At 38.4% G+C, this 18,711-nt stretch overlaps 1 protein-coding gene across 1 annotated transcript in view; it reads left to right on the forward strand.

The window, feature by feature from the left end:
* The window catches only part of MRPL3 (mitochondrial ribosomal protein L3), a 42,670-nt gene extending 34,047 nt beyond the window's left edge, over nucleotides 1-8,623 (forward strand). Inside the window, exons 8-10 of the mRNA XM_081106197.1 lie at nucleotides 3,874-3,951; nucleotides 4,151-4,228; nucleotides 8,121-8,623. Coding sequence (XP_080962323.1) covers nucleotides 3,874-3,951; nucleotides 4,151-4,228; nucleotides 8,121-8,273 — 309 coding nt within the window. The 3' untranslated portion in view covers nucleotides 8,274-8,623. The remainder of the gene's footprint in view (nucleotides 1-3,873; nucleotides 3,952-4,150; nucleotides 4,229-8,120) is intronic.
* The last annotated feature ends 10,088 nt before the right edge of the window (nucleotides 8,624-18,711 follow it).

Genomic DNA, 18,711 nt, shown 5'->3' on the forward strand with positions numbered 1-18,711 from the left:
TGAAACCATGTTAATGTTTTATGTATTCAAAATAAAATACAAAGAAAGGGGGATCCATAATGGAATATAATTAGAAGATGAACCTAACTGTTTGAAATGAGTAACATAACCTCACCAAACAGGTGGGGAGAGTAACTCAAATAACTTTTGAACACAGTATTTGGCTATATGTCCTGACTCTAAATTAAAAAGGTACTGTGCATAGGTTTTGAATTCTAATTATGTTTATTTGCAATGGTAGTAGGTAGCTATTCTGAAATAATTTTCTGTGAATTGTAAGGTTGAGTAGATAGGTAAATATATTGGTAATGGGAGCCACGTTTCTCACTGTTAGAAAAGGGTATTAAGTTATGAAAAGGAAGGAAATTAAAACAACTCTATAGTGTTGAATTCCAGCTGTAGGTATCAGTATACACTGAGTAGCCAGATTATTATGACCACCCCATCAGTACAATGAAGTGAATTAGTTATGCAAATAATAAAACCTTGAGAGTATTTGCTTAGGAAGTTTTCAATATTCAGTATTTTTGGAAGTGTCAATGAAGTACTGATGGGGTGGTCATAATAATCTGGCCATTTTAGTAAATCTGTATATTTACTATATGTTCATGTAAACAAAGGAATTGGTATAAATATACGTACATTTTAGCTACTGAAAGGGCCTAAAAGCAAAGATATTCCATAGCAATGAACACAACTAGAGCCTAGATCTTGGTTTCTAAACACCAGCTTGTTCAAGGAAGTGCTTTTAAAATGGTACTTGAAAGGACCCAGGATCCAGCTACAATTAGCTCCCCCTTGCAAAAAAATGGGACAGTTTGATTTGAAAACTTAAAAAAAATGAAAAACTTAGGATCAATGAGTTCACACTGATACAAATAGATTAATAAATGGGAGAAAAGGGACTGCTCTTCCTTACACTATAATCTCAGCTAATAAGTGTGGAAGGGATGTTAGAGTTAGAATTTCACTTTGATGGCCATTAGAGGAATTAGCAATGGAGGCTAAAACAAGTGGTAAAAGCTTGATGGACTTTAGATGCTAACATAGTCCCACAACAAGTTGCCTATTAATTACAAAGGGGAAAATAATATCCGTAGAGTGAATTAACTGAGTGAACACATCCTTAACTAACTGATCAATGTTATACATCACCAGTAATTGAACAAACCAACACAATATGCCTCCTGAACGGATTCCAGGAAAAGAACACATCATCACTTCCGTGGTGATTCCCATTGAAAATGCATCACCCGAATCTAATCGCAGGGAAACATTAGACAAACCCCAAGTGAGTGATATTCCACAAAATGATTGGTTTGTAGCCTTCAAAAATGTCAAGGTAATGAAAGACAAGGAAAGGCTGAGGAGCTGCTCCAGATTTAAGGAGACTAAAGAAACATGACAATTGTGTGTAATTCTGAAGTGGATCTGGACTTGGGGGGAAATAGCAGTAAAGAACATTATTGGGGCAGTTGACAAAATTAGGTAATGTATTAAATTTTGAGTTTCATAATTGTATTGTGGTTATGTAACAGAATTAGGAAGTAGACACTGAAATACTTACAGGCAAAGGAGCATCATGTCTGCCACCAAATTACATATGACATAGGAGATGTGCATACATATAGAGTGGGTGGTAAAGCAAGTGGGCAACCTGTAAACAGTGGGTAAATTTAAGACCTTAAAAATCTATAAAAAAAAAAAAAAAAGGAGTAAGTCTTCATGATCTTGGGTTTGGCAAAGCCTTATATCTGACACCAAAAGTACAAGTAACCGAAGATATAAATTAGATTTCATCAAAAGTTCAAACTTTGGGCTGCATACAGCTCCATCAAGAAAACGAAAAGACAACTCACAGAATGGAAGAAAGTATTTGCAAATCATATCTGCTACGACTTGTATCCAGAATATATAAAGAACTCTTACAACTCAATAGTAAAAAAAAATAACCCAATTAAATGTAGGCAAAGGACTTGGATAGACATTCTCCCAAAGGAGATACACAAATGGGCAGTAAGCACATGAAGAGATGCTTAACATCCTTGGCTAGACATTCTCCCAAAGGAGATATACAAATGGGCAGTAAGCACATGAAGAGATGCTTAACATCCTTGGCTATTACATTAATGTAAATAAATCCAAACCACAGTGAGATATTACTTAACACTCACTGGAATTACTATAATTCAAAAGGCAGATAACAAATGTTGGCAAGGATGTGGATAAATTGGGACCCTTATACATTGTCAATAGGAATGTAAAAATGTTGCGGCAGTTGCTAAAAATGTTAAGTGTAAAATAAGACCCAGCAATTCCACTCTTTGGTATATATACCTCAAAAGAAATGAAAAAATGCACACAAAAACCTGTGCATGAATAGTCATAGCAACATTATGCATAATAGCCAAAAAATAGAAACAACCCAGAGGGTCATCAGTTGGTGAATGGATAATTAAAGAGTGGTTATTCACACAGTATTATTTAGCAGTAAAATGGAAAGAAGTTTTGATATATGCTATAACACGGCGGAGCCTTAAAAACGTTATGCTAAGTGAAAGAAGCCAAGCACAGTAGACTGTAAATTGCATGATTCCATTTATGTGAAACGTCCATCCTAGGCAAATCTGCAGAGATGAAAGTAGATTAGAGGTTTGTACAGGGCTGGGGGAGTGACCACTAATGGGTATGAAGTTTTAGTTTGGGATTTATGAAAATGTCCTAAGATTGGTTGTAGCAATACGCAACTCTGAATGTACTAAAAATATTAAACTGCCCTTTAAAAGGGTGAAATGTGTGGTATGAGTTATAGTAAAGCTCTTTTAAAAATTAGGCATGTAGAAGACTATTCTTATAGCTCAACTTAATTTTTTGTCATGAACTATGCTGTTCTGTGTTTGTAAATACTTTCATTAAGGATTAGCTAGCGACTGCCTTTATAATCTTAAGAGTTAGGGTATACTTCTGAGGAGAGTAAATTTAATTGGGGAGGGCAGATTTTTTTTAGTAATGTAATATTAAGCAAGGTGCTTATCACTGAGTGTATTTATAGAATAAATATGGAATAAATAAGAGTGATACTTAGTCTATAATATTCAGAATTGTCTTTTAATCTGTGTTATCTCTTAATGAGTTACTTCCCCTGGACTTCTGTTATGAGAGTAGTGATGCAAAAGTTTTTCTATTTCAAGAATTCATGTGTCCTGAGAACCTTTCCCATTTTAGATGGAATTCAGATTTGCTTCTTTAGATGTAAAATTATTATCCATTATTATCAGACCAAAATAGAGATTGTGGGAAGCTGTTTGATTTATGTGAATCTGAGATAACCAGGGCTGGACAAGCAAACTCAATATTCCGATAACGAACTGTCCTTTAATCATTCTGGTGAAGGAAGGTAACATCGAAAGCAAGGGAGGGGGAGTGGGACCATTCCAGCAGCAGTGGTGCGGATGGAGTGCATTACATGGGCTAATCCAGATTCATGAAAGCGGGCCGGCACTTACTTGTTCCTTTGGTGGTGTGACGTGTTTGTATGTCCAAAACAAACACGTCACACCACCAAAGGACCACATTTTCTTTCTAAATTCTCAAGCAGTGCTAGCGCAGCGACTACTCTCTTGTTACTGAGTTTTTCTCCTAACTCTGTTCTTAGTCTGTATGTATTTTGTCCCTCTGATCTAATTTAGACTGGATTACCCCTCTTGAGGTAGATGTGTCTAAATCCATATTTAGTTCTTTACTGGGGCCTAACAGAATGGGGGAGGGGATTAAACATTTTAATAATTCCTATCTTAGTTTACATTTTGTTTTAATCAGAACTGTTTTAAATTGAGAATATTTAGAAGTGCTAATTTTGGTTCTCTCATTTAGGATATCGGCAGAGTCTGGCCTGGAACTAAAATGCCTGGGAAAATGGGAAACAGAGATAGGACAGAATTTGGACTCAAAGTGAGTTTCTGAAGTGGCTCTTTTTAGGAATGGTTAAATTAATGCAAAGGCACCAGAGTATGGACTTAATGTGTGTCTGTTTAATTGTTGTTTGTTCAGTTTGATTGTTCTAATAGGTTTTACATTTATGGAGGGGTGGAGGATACGTGAACTGTGTGTGTTACAAATTCTCAAAGTATGATTTCATTTATGGCTTTAGGTGTGGAGAATAAATACAAAGCACAATATAATCTATGTAAATGGCTCTGTACCTGGACATAAAAATTGCTTAGTAAAGGTATGTATAGCTGTCTTTATTTTCCATTGTTCATTTATATGAATATGAAAAACAGCCCCTAATTTTCAAGCTACATGAGTTCTCTGTTGAATTTTTTTATTTTTGGTTTTTAGTAGCAACTGGGTGCAAAAATTGCAGAGAACAACCTATAGTGTATGTCTGTGAGAAGGGTAGGACCATGAAGCAGAGGCTCTTTAGAAATATGTAAAGGAGACTAGGATACTCTTGCCAAAATGTGAATGTACCTGTCCTTCCCAAATTTAAGAGTACTTTGACACCGGAACCAGAAATACTGGAGGTGGAAATTAAATGAGAGAGCCCAGAAGAAAGGTGATTAAAGGTAGACATTTTAAAGAGAGATTCTGTTGTTATTATTACTAGCATTGCTCTGATTGTACTTTTATTTTCCCTGAAAATATGCATGCTCATTTTTATATTCAACATATGAAGGAAAATAAACATGTTGTACAGGATAGATTTGAAGAAAAACTCAGACTCTCAGAGACTTATTTTCATAAATAAAATACAAATTAAATATTCTGCCTGGAATTGTAAGCCATGGTAATACAAAGTGATAAATCACTTGAATTTTGAACCTCCCATTCTGAAAATAAATTTGTAATAGAAGTTATATCAGCTATTCCTAGAAATATAGTTTTCATTAATTTTCCAACAACAAAAATAGGTTGAAACTTAAACCTCAGATTTTTCATATTGGGTCTCTGTGTGTGCTTTTTAAAATAGGTTCCGTTACTAGAATAAGGTACAATATTTGTTTTAATCTTAGAGTAATTAAAATTCCCTTCCTGGCACTCTTCACTTTTTGACTGGATTATTCTCTTGTTTCTTTTGTAAGATTGCAGGTGCTTAGGCTTAAGTAGGTTTCCAAACCCAAGTGATCTATTCTCCAAGTGACTACAGTGATAAGTGGTTGAAGCCAGCAAGTTGTCATTGTATTTCTCATAACATTTTGGCTTCATAATTCAATGTATCCCTACCTCTGCAATCCAGATTTATTACGTTATGCATATCACAACCCAATAAAAGAGAGGAAAGTGATTATTTTCCATAATAAAGTTACACTGGATAGCAGGTGGATTTTTTAATGTTGCCAACTCCTTATATCCCCATTTGCTGCATACACGATTCTAGGCTGGCTTTCCAGCTGAACCCTACTACTGCTGCTGTGACTTCTAAGGTACCCTCTCAGCATCTTCTTAGATGCTTCTTAGTAACTATTGGGGATGAATAGGTCAACTGTCTTGAAAAACCATAATCTATGTAGTAATTTTCTGATCTGGTTGTTATAAACAGCAACATTTATTACTCAGACTTTTCATCCACTTGATAAAAAATTGCATTCAAAAATTCAGTCAGCTCTCTAATGGATGGTGGCCTGCTGTCACTGAAGACAGACAGACAGAAGGTCCACCAAAGGCAATTTTCTTTTTCTTTTTAATATATTTTATTGATTTTTACAGAGAGGAAGGGAGAGGGACAGAGAGTCAGAAACATCCATCAGCTGCCTCCTGCACACTCCCCACTGGGGATGTGCCCGCAACCAAGGGTATATGCCCTTGACCGGAATCGAACCTGGGAACTTTGAGTCCACAGGCCGACGCTCTATCCGCTGAACCAAACCGGTTAAGGCCCAAAGGCAATTTCTAAAGAGGAGTCCAAATATATTTTGAGAAACTTACAGCAGCAGAGAAATGTCTAGTCCACTTTGAACTGCTAACACACTAGAGAATGCATTTTTCACAGACATGTTTTGATTTTAAAAAGAACTCATCTTGAAAAAATAAAGTCTTTGCATTGTGGTACCAAAACAGCTTTTGTAATGTAAAATGTGTGCTTCAAACATTAAGGTGTAAGTTTGAAGGAGTATTTTGTGGGCTTGTGTTTAAATGTCCAGAAGTTTGGTACATCTTTTAAAAACATTCAGCCCACTTTTTCTGTTCTCCCAGGTGATTGCATAGCAGGTAAGTTCTTGCCTGTGGAGAATGAGCGCTCCTGGCTGGACAGGCAGCCTCACGAACATCCACTCCCTCCATGGGAGCTTTTGCTCTCAGAGTACAGGGCTGCCAATATCTTTAATTCTAAAATTAGTAAAGATAGTCGTTGGAATGACCAACCTGTTTCATTAATGTAAGCACAAAATTCATATGAGTCTTGTACCTTTGGACTGTAAACTTCCAGCCCTCAATTTTAAAGCTGCTGTCATTTTTTATGTTTCAAATCAATGAATTACATATAGTACTGTAGCTTTTACAGTTAGAATATTTAAGCAGTGCTTTTTTTGTCTGAAATTTTCCTCAGCTATAACAGATTTACAAAAATGTAAAAGTAACAAGAACTCACTCTGTTACGGGCAAGAGGCTTACCTGTTATGCATTCACCTGGGAGAATAAAAAAAGTGGGCTGAATATTTTCAAAAGATGTACTCTTTGTAATACTTTAAGCAATAAAACAAAATTTTTTAAAAAAAGATGTACCAAACTGCTGACATTTAAACACAAGCCCAAAAAATACTCCTTGAAACCTTTAAATCATCTGTTAGTAAATGTTTGCATTTATCAAATTAGCACAGAAAGTTTTATTGTTGGTTTTACTGTCTACTTACTCAGGTTTTATTTCCAATTCTAAATTCTGAAACAGATTAAATTGGTAAGAATATGACCTCTTTTTAGTCCAAGTTAAAGTTCCGGGGGGGCGGGGGGGCGGGCGGGTAAAGTGAGTTTATTTTCTTCTGGGTGCCTTACTGATAATTTTTTACAACAGTTTTAATGAGAGATTAAAATAGATGTTTTTCTGTACTTAGCTGTTCCTAGCAGGTGTGTACTTATTTCAACCAAATTATTCATTCTTTTTTTTTTTTTTTACAGTTTGGCATTTAAATATATTTTTATTGATTTTGGAGAGAAAGAAAGAAGGGGGTGGGGAGAGAAACATCAATGATGAGAGAGAACCATTGATTGGTTATGTCCTGCATGCCCCCTCCCCAGGGTCAAGCCTGTAACCCGGGCATGTGCCCTGAGCAGAAATCGAACCATGACCTCCTGGTTCATAGGTCTATGCTCAACCACTAAGCCACTCCTGCCAGGCCAAATTATTCATTTCTTATTGCCAAAATTATTATGGCTTACTTTACTCTGTGTGTATAATTATATGTAATTTTTTTATTCCTCTCTGAATGAAGGCTGTAGAAGTCAGAAGCTTTAAAGAACCCAGTGATGTTTTCCAAAAATAAAACCCATCATTTTAGATTATGTCAACATATGTAGTATTCCTTAGTTTGTGAATTCACAGATTAGAATATTTTTAGAACATAAAGAGTTAATAGCAATATTATAAAGACTTATGAATTTATTATTGTTTTTTGCTAAATACTATTCTGTTCTTAGCTTCCAAATGAGAATGCTACTTGTTAAGTGTAAGCTGATTTCCTTAAAACTTGATAGTTTTATTATGTGTTCTAGAATTAAGACTAATAAAAATACTAGGTAAATTATTTTTAATCTGAGCTCAAAAAATCTGTTGTCTATTTTTAGATGAAATCATTAAGAAGTTGATAGTAATACCTTTTAGGTATATAGTCTATATCAATCCTTATATTTGAAATATCCATTTGGATATAACTGATATTTAATATAATTTATCCTGTTGGGCAGTTCTAGAAATTTTTCTTCTTATGGAAGATTATATCATTGGATTAATTAAACTTATTCAAATAAAACAAATACATTGATTTCCTTTTACTTCATATAGATACAATAACAGTTGCATTATTCACATTAGAAAATATAGGAACATATTCTTTGATTATGAATAATAAAACAGGCTAACTTAATTGGTAGCGCTCATTAATAAAATCTTTGTTTCCTCCCTCCAGATCAAAGATTCTAAACTACCTGCATATAAGGATTTCTGCAAAAATCTACCATTCCCTACATATTTTCCTGATGGAGATGACGAGGAACTACCAGAAAATTTATATGATGAAAATGTGTGTCTGCCCAGTGCACCTTCTATTACATTTGCCTAACCCCTTTGGGCATGGCAGAACCTCACCCTCACATATTTTATTAGCTTTGATAAGCCAGAACAATAACATAGCCAGGAATTATATTTTGCTTTCTTAGTCAAAACAATATCACACTTGTCACCTTTGTCAAGGGCAATAATATGTCATTCATCCCCCAGTGGAATTTTTTAAAATTAACACATTAAATAAATCAATTAAGTAGATTGACTATGCCAAATTTAGATGGACTGGCAGTGTGCATATTAAAATCTTTGTAATTTGTGGATTTCATTTTTTTTCTCTGTATATTTTTCAAGTTATCTTAAGATGTTCATAAATTTAACTTTTATTAAAGATGTGTTTTTGTGAAATCATGGTTATGGATAACAGTGGCAAAGCATAGGGGACTATGGTATAACCTATTTAGATAATAAAATCCATTTCCTAAAATTTATTTTTATCAACCTTTTATATTTTAGAGTCCTGAAGAGGGAAAGCAAGTGAGGCTTTTATTTAAATTACAGAAATATACATGTTATACTTAAAGGCCTGTCGAAGACAATCGTCAATTATGGGACTTATTTACACTGGAGAGCAATAGTTATTTTTTAGTTTGGTCACTCAGCTATAAAATAAGTATAACCACTTTTCCTTGATGCCTTTTTAAAAGGATTTGAAATGGCCTGGGATTGTACGTTCAACAAACATTTATTAACAGATTTCGTACCGCTCAGGAGTTTTCTCGTGTTTCGCGCGCCATCTGTTAAGGACCGCTCACGAGTGTTCTCGTTTTTCACGTCCATGGAAAAAGGAGCGAATCTAGATACTTATGTAAATTTTGTTTGGTCCCTCTTCATAGAGGAAAATGTTTTACGCAGTACCATACGTTAAAAAAGTACTAGGAACTTTAATTGTTTTTGTAAATAAAAATGTTATAATTATTGAAAAACACCTAAAGTGCATTATGATGATTTAAATAACGTGTAGTTTGCCCAAAAACATGCGGTCCCTGGCGTATGTCTTAGAGATTTCTATGCGGTACGCAATGTGTTAAGCACCTATTACTGAAAATGTTAGTGGCCCCTGGGTTTCACTTCATTTTATGAAATTAAAATGTGCTTTCTAATGGCTACTTCCGACAAATAAGCTTAACAATGTAAGGATTAGCAGGCCTCATTTAACTACTAAATTTACTCTGGACCAGGTTACTGAGGCCCCACAACATTCATTTTAACTCCAGATGTTTTCTGAGACTTGATTCATATGGCAACCCAAGAGACTTATTAGCCACAGTGTTAGGTCTCCACATGATTTCCTGATAACTGATGGATTTATTAAAAGTTCCCACAGTATTTTTCTACCCTACTAAATTTCTCTCGTTATTTTAAATCCAAATGTAACCACGTCTTTTCTAAAGTTTTTATTTGCACTAATGTCATTCTATTTAAGATTTGTGGAAATTGATAGGAAATCCAAGCAATAAAATAGTAAGGGGGAAGTATCTAGGAAGATGTAAATCAAAATAGGTGGAGGGTTGGGAAGGAATGATGCCAAGACAATATAGATGAGCAGGCCATAGTATGCAGTTGTTATGCTTGGTTTGGCTCTGAGCTACCTGGTACCAAAGTAAAACAACATTGAACTGTTACATATTTAGCTTTAATCGTAAGTTCTTCAAGAGGAATCATTTTAAACTGGAGTAAGTCTTGTTTTCCATACCATTTTTTTAAAAAAAACCTAAATAACTTATCAACCTAGAAATTCCTGAACTTGTTAAAAGATATCTCAAGCAAACATCATACTCAAAGGTAAAATGTAAAACACATTCTTCTCAAAGATCAAACAAGGATACCCTTCACTAGTTCTACTCAATGATGTTCTTGGAGGTCCTAGCCAATGTGTAAGACACAAAAACACAATGTAAATATTGGAAAATGAGAACAGATCTTACTATTTGTAAAGAACATGATCTACCTAGAAGATCAAGGACAATTAACTGATCAGCTACCAGAACCAATGAAGAAAGTTCAAAAAAGTGTCTGAGTACAAGCTTAATATACAGATCTATAATAGCAATATGTAATTGGGAAATTTTATGGGAGGAAAATTTTTTAAAAAGTTACCTGGAAAAAAGCCCAAGTTTGCCAGCGTCAATGGAGAGCAATATTATGGTTGTGGATGAGAAGACAATAGTGCAAAGAATTCAGTCCTGTTTTTAAAATCTCAACAGACCTACCATAGAATTGTTCAAACTGATTCTAAAATTTATGTAAATTTAAAAGTGTCCAAAACTTAAAATTAGGTGTGACCCAAATGCTTAGGGACTTAGGCTTACTTAACTTAGAAATTCAGAATATTGCATGCCTTAATTCTTTAGTTAGCTACATTTGATCAAAAGATTTTAGTGAACTTGTAGATGTGTCAAGTTTGCTGAGAAAGTGATGGGAAGCAGCTGTTGTCTTAGTAACACAAAGTTATTACTGGGAAAACATAATCTTGGCATTACAGCATTTGAATATAGCCCAATGGCAGAATAAGAGTGAGGATAATTCAGCAGCCATTTGCCCAGGGCATGGGTTTTGAAGGCAGCGCTTCTCAACCTGCGGGTCTCGACCCCTTTGGTGGTCGAACAACCCTTTCACAGGGGGCGCCTAAGACCATCCTGCATATCAGATATTTACATTACGATTCATAACAGTAGCAACATTACAGTTATAAGGTAGCAACGAAAATAATTTTATGGTTGGGTCACAACATGAGGAACTGTATTGAAAGGGCCAGAAGGTTGAGAACCACTGTTCTAGAGAGCCTGCCCCCAACCCACCACCATCTGTCTATCTCTAGAGTCTGCAAGTGGAGTGTAGATGTACATTTGGGTTTTAAAGAAAAAAACCATCACCTTTTAGGATTATGAGAGTGAGTGCTGGCTTCCAGGGCCAGACTGCAAAGCATCTACTCCCACACCCCACCATCAACACCCCCCCCCACACACACACACACACACACCGTCCCTGCCAGCACCTGCTTTTGCAAACTTTTCAGTGGCCCAGAAGAAGTGTTCCACTGAGCCAGTGAAAGGAGGATGCTTCTCTGTAGCAATGGAATACATAGCCATGTGCCTGGTCCAACACCAAGCAAAACACACGTGCTCTGCTAAGAACCTTGTTCACTATTTCTGGCTACAGCACCTGTCATTAAATGTTCAACTCGGGAAAAATGGAACTCTGCCTACGATGGATAGAGGAGCACGTGGTCTGGACAGTGGCTCGCTCACCTGTTTGGAGCCCATGCAATACTAGGGACCGACTCCTGAGCAGTGTTGGTCCCTGGGCAGATGAGGCAATTCAGTTCTCAGCCAAGGAGCCCACTTAGGTCCTGGTATGGGCTTGAACGTGACTTATTACTTTAGATTTTGTCTTGAAATGGGAAACCTTTTTGTAACTAAACTTCATTCAAATTAGGTATTTTTTTCCAGCCTTAGTTTATACCAGCTTTTGGTTATAAAATAGATAAATATGGGGCCTTCCATGAATTCTGTAGGCCTCAGGAAGGACAACTGGCCGAGGCATGCCTGCTTTAGGAGTTACTGAGTCTTGCTTGTCCTTCCTTCACAGGGCCCTTCGCTTACTTACTGGGGTGGCCGAAGCTGAAAGGCTGGTGTTGGTCAGTGGGCCCTGACCCAGTGGGTGAATCGGGGTGATGCCAAGCTGTCACAAACACTAACATTTCAAAACATGTCTCGCACATAGAAGGATGCAGTTTGCAAGCAGATTAAATATTGCAGAGTCAGCCGGTAGTGCTTTCTGTAATGCTGAGATACAGGCCTACTTTGCAGCCTTTCCCTCGGGGTGTAATACAGGGAGGACTTTACAGCTTATTTCCAAACGTGAATTTGTGGATGGACCGTGACCATGTCCCCGGATGTATGAGGAACTGTGTCTGTATGTAAAGGGTGTTATGATGCACAAGTTAAAGTAGTAGTTCAGGGGTCCTGCTATTGCAGGATAAATCGCACCAGTCTGTGGAAACACTTGTTCCACATTAAGAAACCTGTCCGTTGTTAGTTATCAAAGAACCCTCCTTTGAGAGAAGGACCTCGGTCCCAAGTCACTGCCCACAGACCATTGCAGCGTCAGTGAAACCCGCTGGCGGGAGGAGCACGCAGCCTGCTGACACTGGACCTGCTGCTGAACCTCTGGGGTGAACGCCCTCGTGAACGCCCTCAAACACCTGCCCGGTTCCTCGTTCTCGTAGAAAAAAATGCCATGGCATGCTTAGCTGGCATGGCTCAGTGGTGGAGCATCGACCTATGAACCAAGAGGTCATGGTTAGATTCCCGGTCAGGGCATATGCTGGGGTTGCAGGCTCGATCCCCAGTGTGGGGTGTGCAGGAGGCAGCCGATCAATGATTCTCATCGTTGATGTTTCTCCCTTTCTCAAATCAATAAAAATATATTAAAAATAAAAAAAAAGAATGCCAGGCTGCATGTGGCATGAGCCTTTCGAGGCGGTCTACCTGCAGTAGGACGTCCTGGCTGCTGTGTTTGCTTTCCCACAGCTGAGTTTCTTGCAGTTATGATTCTAAAAATGCTTGTTGCTGCCTGTTTTGCCCTAAGGTCTCTGCTTTGGAGGCTCTCCCCACTCCTGCAGGAAGTGTGGCAGGAGAATGAACTTGTCCTGCTGTCTTGTTTCCATGGTTTTAGAGTCGAGCACTTCAGTGACAGGGAGGGCATGGTGCCCATACCAACCAGTGTTTGTGAACTGCTTACTCAGAGAACATTTCAATGCAGACAGAAGCAGGTCCCGCACTGTGAGGCCCCCTGAGGCAAACGACCTAAGGCAGTAGTTGGCAAACTTATTAGTCCACAGAGCCAAATATCAGCAGTACAACGATTGAAATTTCTTTTGAGAGCCAAATTTTTTAAACTTAAACTGTATAGGTAGGTACATTGTTACTAACTTAATTAGGGTGCTCCTAAGGCTTAGGAAGAGCCACACTCAAGGGGCCAAAGAGCCGCATGTGGCTCGCGAGCCGCAGTTTGCCGACCACGGACCTACGGAGCTTTATAGTCACTTTGGAGCTACCTGGTTTCTATACAGGAAGTAGTTCTTCACGCGAGTTTACTTGACTAATGATGGATAACGTTTCTGCTGCTTTCAGGAGTTTTCTATGAGGCTGACTTTACTGGAGCAACAGATATTCTTCAATTTCCAGTTTTACTGCTCTATTTGCTATAAAGCCTCATCTGCCAGCTTCCAGTAATAATTCCTGCCAGACCAGGTGGGAACTTGGCCCCAGAAATAACAGCGTTGTCTCAGAGCATGCCTAACAAGACAAATGACGTCTGCCACCCACATTCTGCCTCCAGCCATTGCCCAAGAGTCCCTGAAATTAGAGGACCCAATTAAAGTGCCATGGTGCCCCCGGAAAACAGCCAGAACCCTGAGCGAGCAGGCTGCCAGCCTCCATCTCATCTGCTTTTCTGCTTTTAAATGTTTCCAAAGAACTTACAGCAGTCCCTGTCACACACTGGTTTTCAATGTTTTTTAGATTAATGAAGTGGCCTATTCAAGTTAGATGAGCCAAATTAATCTCAATGAATGCAGCCCGACACCATAAAAGCAAATAAATGATTTTAACTCAGCCGGCCAAAGAATCTTTTTGGCATGGGAGGTGAATAATTGTTTCTTTCTGGCGTCTGGAAGAGTGAAAGTAACGGTGTGATCTTGATTCTCCTCAAAGCAGACTGTCTGAGCATCGAGTATGTGTCAGGGTATTTGGAAAGCGTGTTGTTGTTCTTAAAGATAAGATATCCATCAAGTTCCTACACTGCACTGAGGTTGCCTTATTTGAGGAGGAACGAACTAAACACTCCATCACAAAAGCCCTGACAAAGACGCATGGACAGCTGTGTAATGGGACTGGATCAGAATGCACAAGTGGGCATCCAAGATAAATGTTCTTAACTAAAACTGCGTTTATATGATGAAGCGAAGATGGCAGCGGATGCTGGCGGACTGTCCATTTTTTCTGCTGACTGCAGACACTGCAGCAACACTGCGATGCTCCTCACGGAGGAGCACTGGCCTTTTAAGGAGGGTGCTCATCTCCTCCCCAGTTTTCCCATCTGCTAATAACCACCAGCCTGCTGCGGGATGTCATTGTAAACGACGAGCCAAGGTGACTGTCCACAGTGCAAACGGGTATTTGGAAAAAGGAATCAAAGCAGAGGAAGCAAAGAATGAAAACTGATAAAACAGAAAGTGCATAAGGAAAGACCTATGAAACTTAGACTTTCCTACCTATCAAATGAGGACAGGCAGGACCTCTTCCTGCCTCGCATGGCTCATGTCTCTCGCCAGTAACAGATGGTGACGCATCTGCCCCAGGAAGAAGTTGTGATTTAATGATCCAGTGCAAGAGGCAGCCAATCAGTGATTCTCTCTCATCGCTGGTTAGACACACTTCCCATAAAAAGAGAGGCTGGGCGCTCCGTGGCCTGGGAGCCACTGATACTCATGTTTATGATGAGGCCCACCCGACCAGGGGACGCAGGAAGGACCCTGTCAGGCACAGGCAGTTCTCACAGTGGTTCACTTAGGCACGTCCGACCTTCACCTAACACAGGGCTTCTCAACCTTGGCTGCACTTTGGAACCGCACGGGTAGCTTTCAAAGTCCTAGTTCAGACTGATGGATGCCAGAGGGCAGGATGACTTTCCTACATCCCTCAGCACAACAACCTGGGGTTCATGGTTATCTTTGAGGAGCAACATAAAGTATGGACATATTTTTTTTCCTCTATTACAATAGGACTGGGATTTAACCTCATATACAAATATATATCAAATTGTCTTAGGTTGCTTTAGAAATATGTTGCTCTAGGCCAGTGATGGCGAACCTTTTGAGCTCAGCGTGTCAGCATTTTGAAAAGCCCTAACTTAACTCTGGTGCCGTCTCACATATAGAAATTTTTTGATATTTGCAACCATAGTAAAACAAAGACTTATATTTTTGATATTTATTTTATATATTTAAATGCCATTTAACAAAGAAAAATCAACCAAAAAAATGAGTTCGCGTGTCACCTCTGACACGCGTGTCATAGATTTGCCATCACTGCCCTAGGCCCTCAGCTCAATGCTAAAAATCACGAGAAACAAGCTGTTGATTTTAGCTTGTCTGAAGTTTTCAGGGTTTGATGTTGTCAGAATTTACTATTGTGTTTATTTCTCTAGTCCTGCACCCGCAGCAAGAATCAAAGGTTTAGGGAAAGCCCAGTTGGCATGACTCAGTAGTTGAGTGTCGACCTATGAACCAGGAGGTCACGTTCAATTCTTGGTCAGGGAATATGCTCAGGTTGCAGGCTCAATCACCAGGGTGGGGTGTGCAAGAGGCAGCCAATCAGTGATTCTCTCTCATCATTGATATTTCTATCACTCTCTCCCTCTCCCTCTCTGAAATCAATAAAAATAAAAATTTTAAAACAGGTTTAGGGAAAATTACTGAGATAAAAAATGGAAACATTCTTAGTTTTTTATGCAAATTGGGATAGATCAAGACTGTGTTCTTGTGGCTGCATGCTTTAGAACAACGCTAGAGAAGCTGGCGTGGAAAGAGAGGGTCTGAGGTGCAGGGTGAAGTCGCACCAGCAGGTTCCTGAGGGTTAACTTATAATCAGGAAACCCTTTCTGTCAGGCCTCACCAGGGCCCTTCTCCCTTATGAAGGCAACAACTACACAGCATCTATTGGACGCCACTAAGCGTCAGATGTTTTACACGGTCACCCATCTAACCGCCACTCACCCTTCCAGGTACTTGTTAGCATCTCCTTACAGATGAGGAAATGGGGACTCAGAGATTATGTCACATTTCCTAGGTTAATATCTATCTGAGCTGGGCCAAGAACTGAAGGTTGCCTCTGGACTCTATGCTGAATTCTGGCAGAACCCCAGCATCCAGTCACCCAAGTTTCCTAACCATGTGATGGGCACCACTGAAGAAGCCCTCTCTTCAGCTGTGGGGAGATAGGGCTCCCTTTTTCCCTAGCTCAGTGGTTCTCAACCTTGGCTGCACATTAGAATCACCTGGGAACCTTTTTAAAATCCTGATTTCTGGGCCTCATCCTCCGGAAATTCTGTTTCTTTATTATGGGGTGGGGCCACAACATTAGTAACAAAGAAACAGAATTTCTGGAGGATGAGGCCCAGAAATCAGGATTTTAAAAAGATTCCCAGGGGATTCTAATGTGCAGCCAAGGTTGAGAACCACTGCCCTAGCTGCACCTGTTGACATGGTTTAGACCAGTGGTCGGCGAACTCATTAGTCAACAGAGCCAAATATCAACAGTGCAACGATTGAAATTTCTTTTGAGAGCCAAATTTTTAAAACTTAAACTATATAGATAGGTACATTGTTACTAACTTAATTAAGATACTTCTAAGGATTAGGAAGAGCCACCCTCAAGGGGCCAAGAAGCCGCATGTGGCTCGCGAGCCACAGTTTGCCGACCACGGGTTTAGACAAAAGAATAGGTGTGTATTGCATGCCTTAAGTTCTCCACTTCTCATCTCTTCTCTCATCACCTAAGATGGGAAGACTGGTTTGCCTGAGCGAGGCCTGGTGAGAATGGGTAGGAGTGAGTATGAGAGGAAGAGCTGCTCTTGAGTATGGGGTCTTTTATCAGTGGACAGGAACTTTGGTTGATGCCACTTCTATTTACATGAGAGCAAAATTGCTCTATTATCAGGGATAGCTTCACCATCCTCAAAGAAGAAGAGGATTGAGTATGTATTTGAAGGGTTTGGGTGCTGATGAAGGTGAATCTAAAGTAAGAATGTCAAACTATTCCAAAAACTCCAAGAAGAAGGAACACTTCCAAGCTATTTTTATGAGACCCGCATTATCCAAATTCCAACACCATATAAAAACATTACAAAGAGAACTACAGTCCAATTATCTCTGAGAATACAGATGGTAAAATCCTCAACAAAATATTAGCAAATCAGATCTAGCAATATATTAAGCAGATGATACATCATGACCAAGTGGGATTTATTCCAGGGATGCAAGGCTGGTACAATATTTGCAAATCAATAAAGGTGATAAACAAATTGAAAGACAAAAACCACATGATCATATCAATAGACACAGAAAAAGCACTTGACAAAATCCAACACCCATTTTTGATAAAAACTCTCAGCAAAGTGGGAATAGAGGGAGCATATCTCAACATAATAAAGGCCATACATGACAAGCCTCCAGTGAACATCATACTCAATGGACAAAAACAAAAACCAATTCCTCTAAGAACAGGAATTATTTTCAGATGACATGATACTATACATAGAAAGCCCTAAAGACTCCACCAAAAAACTACTAGAATTAATAAATGACTTTGGCAATGTAGCAGGATACAAAACCAACACCCAAAAATCAATGGCTTTTTATACACCAATAATGAATTCTCACAAAGAGAAACTAAACAAACAATCCCATTTACCATTGCAACAACAACAATAAAAAAATAAGATACTTAGGAGTAAACTTAACCAAGGAATAAACTTGTACTCAGAAAACTACAGGATGTTGAAAAAAAGAGATAAAGATATAAATGTGTTCATAGATTGGTAGAATTAACATGATTAAAATGTCCACACTACCCATGGCAATCTACAGATTCAATGCAATCCCTATTAAAATACCAACAGCATATTTCACAGATCTAGAATCCTTCAAAAAGTTATATGGAGCCAAAAAAAAAAAAAAAAAAAAAAAACCAAATAGCCACAGTGATCTTGAGAAAGAAGATCAAAGTTAGAGAAATCGCAATACCAGATATCAAGTTATACTACAAAGCCACCATAATCAAAACAGCCTGGTATTGGCACAAGAACAGACATATAGATCAATGGAACAGAACAAAGACCCAGGAAATCGACCCAAGCCATTATGCTCAATTAATATTTGACAAAGGTGGCAAAAACATATAATGGAGTCAAAAGTCTCTTCAATAAATGGTGTTGGGAAAATTGGACAGATACATGCAAAAAAATGAAACTAGACCACCAACTTATACCATACACAAGAATAAATGCAAAATAGATAAAAGACGTAAATGTAAGTTGGGAAACCATAAAAATCCTAGAAGAAACCATAGACAGCAAAATCTCAGACATCTCTCATAGCAATATGTTTACAGATACATCTCCCAGGGCAAAGGAAACTGAGGAGAAAATAAGCAAAGCGGACTACATGAAAATAACAAGCTTCTGCCCAGCAAAAGAAACCATCCACAAAACGAAAAGGGAGCCCACTATAAGGGAGCACATATTTGGCAATGATACATCTGATAAAGGGTTAATATCCAAGATATATAAAGAACTTATACAGCTTAACTAAAGAAAGACAAACAATCCAATTTAAAAATGGGCAAAGGACCTAAATAGACACTTCTCCA

Source organism: Myotis nattereri (assembly GCF_964212035.1).
Source record: "Myotis nattereri genome assembly, chromosome: 14".
Taxonomy (NCBI): domain Eukaryota; kingdom Metazoa; phylum Chordata; class Mammalia; order Chiroptera; family Vespertilionidae; genus Myotis; species Myotis nattereri.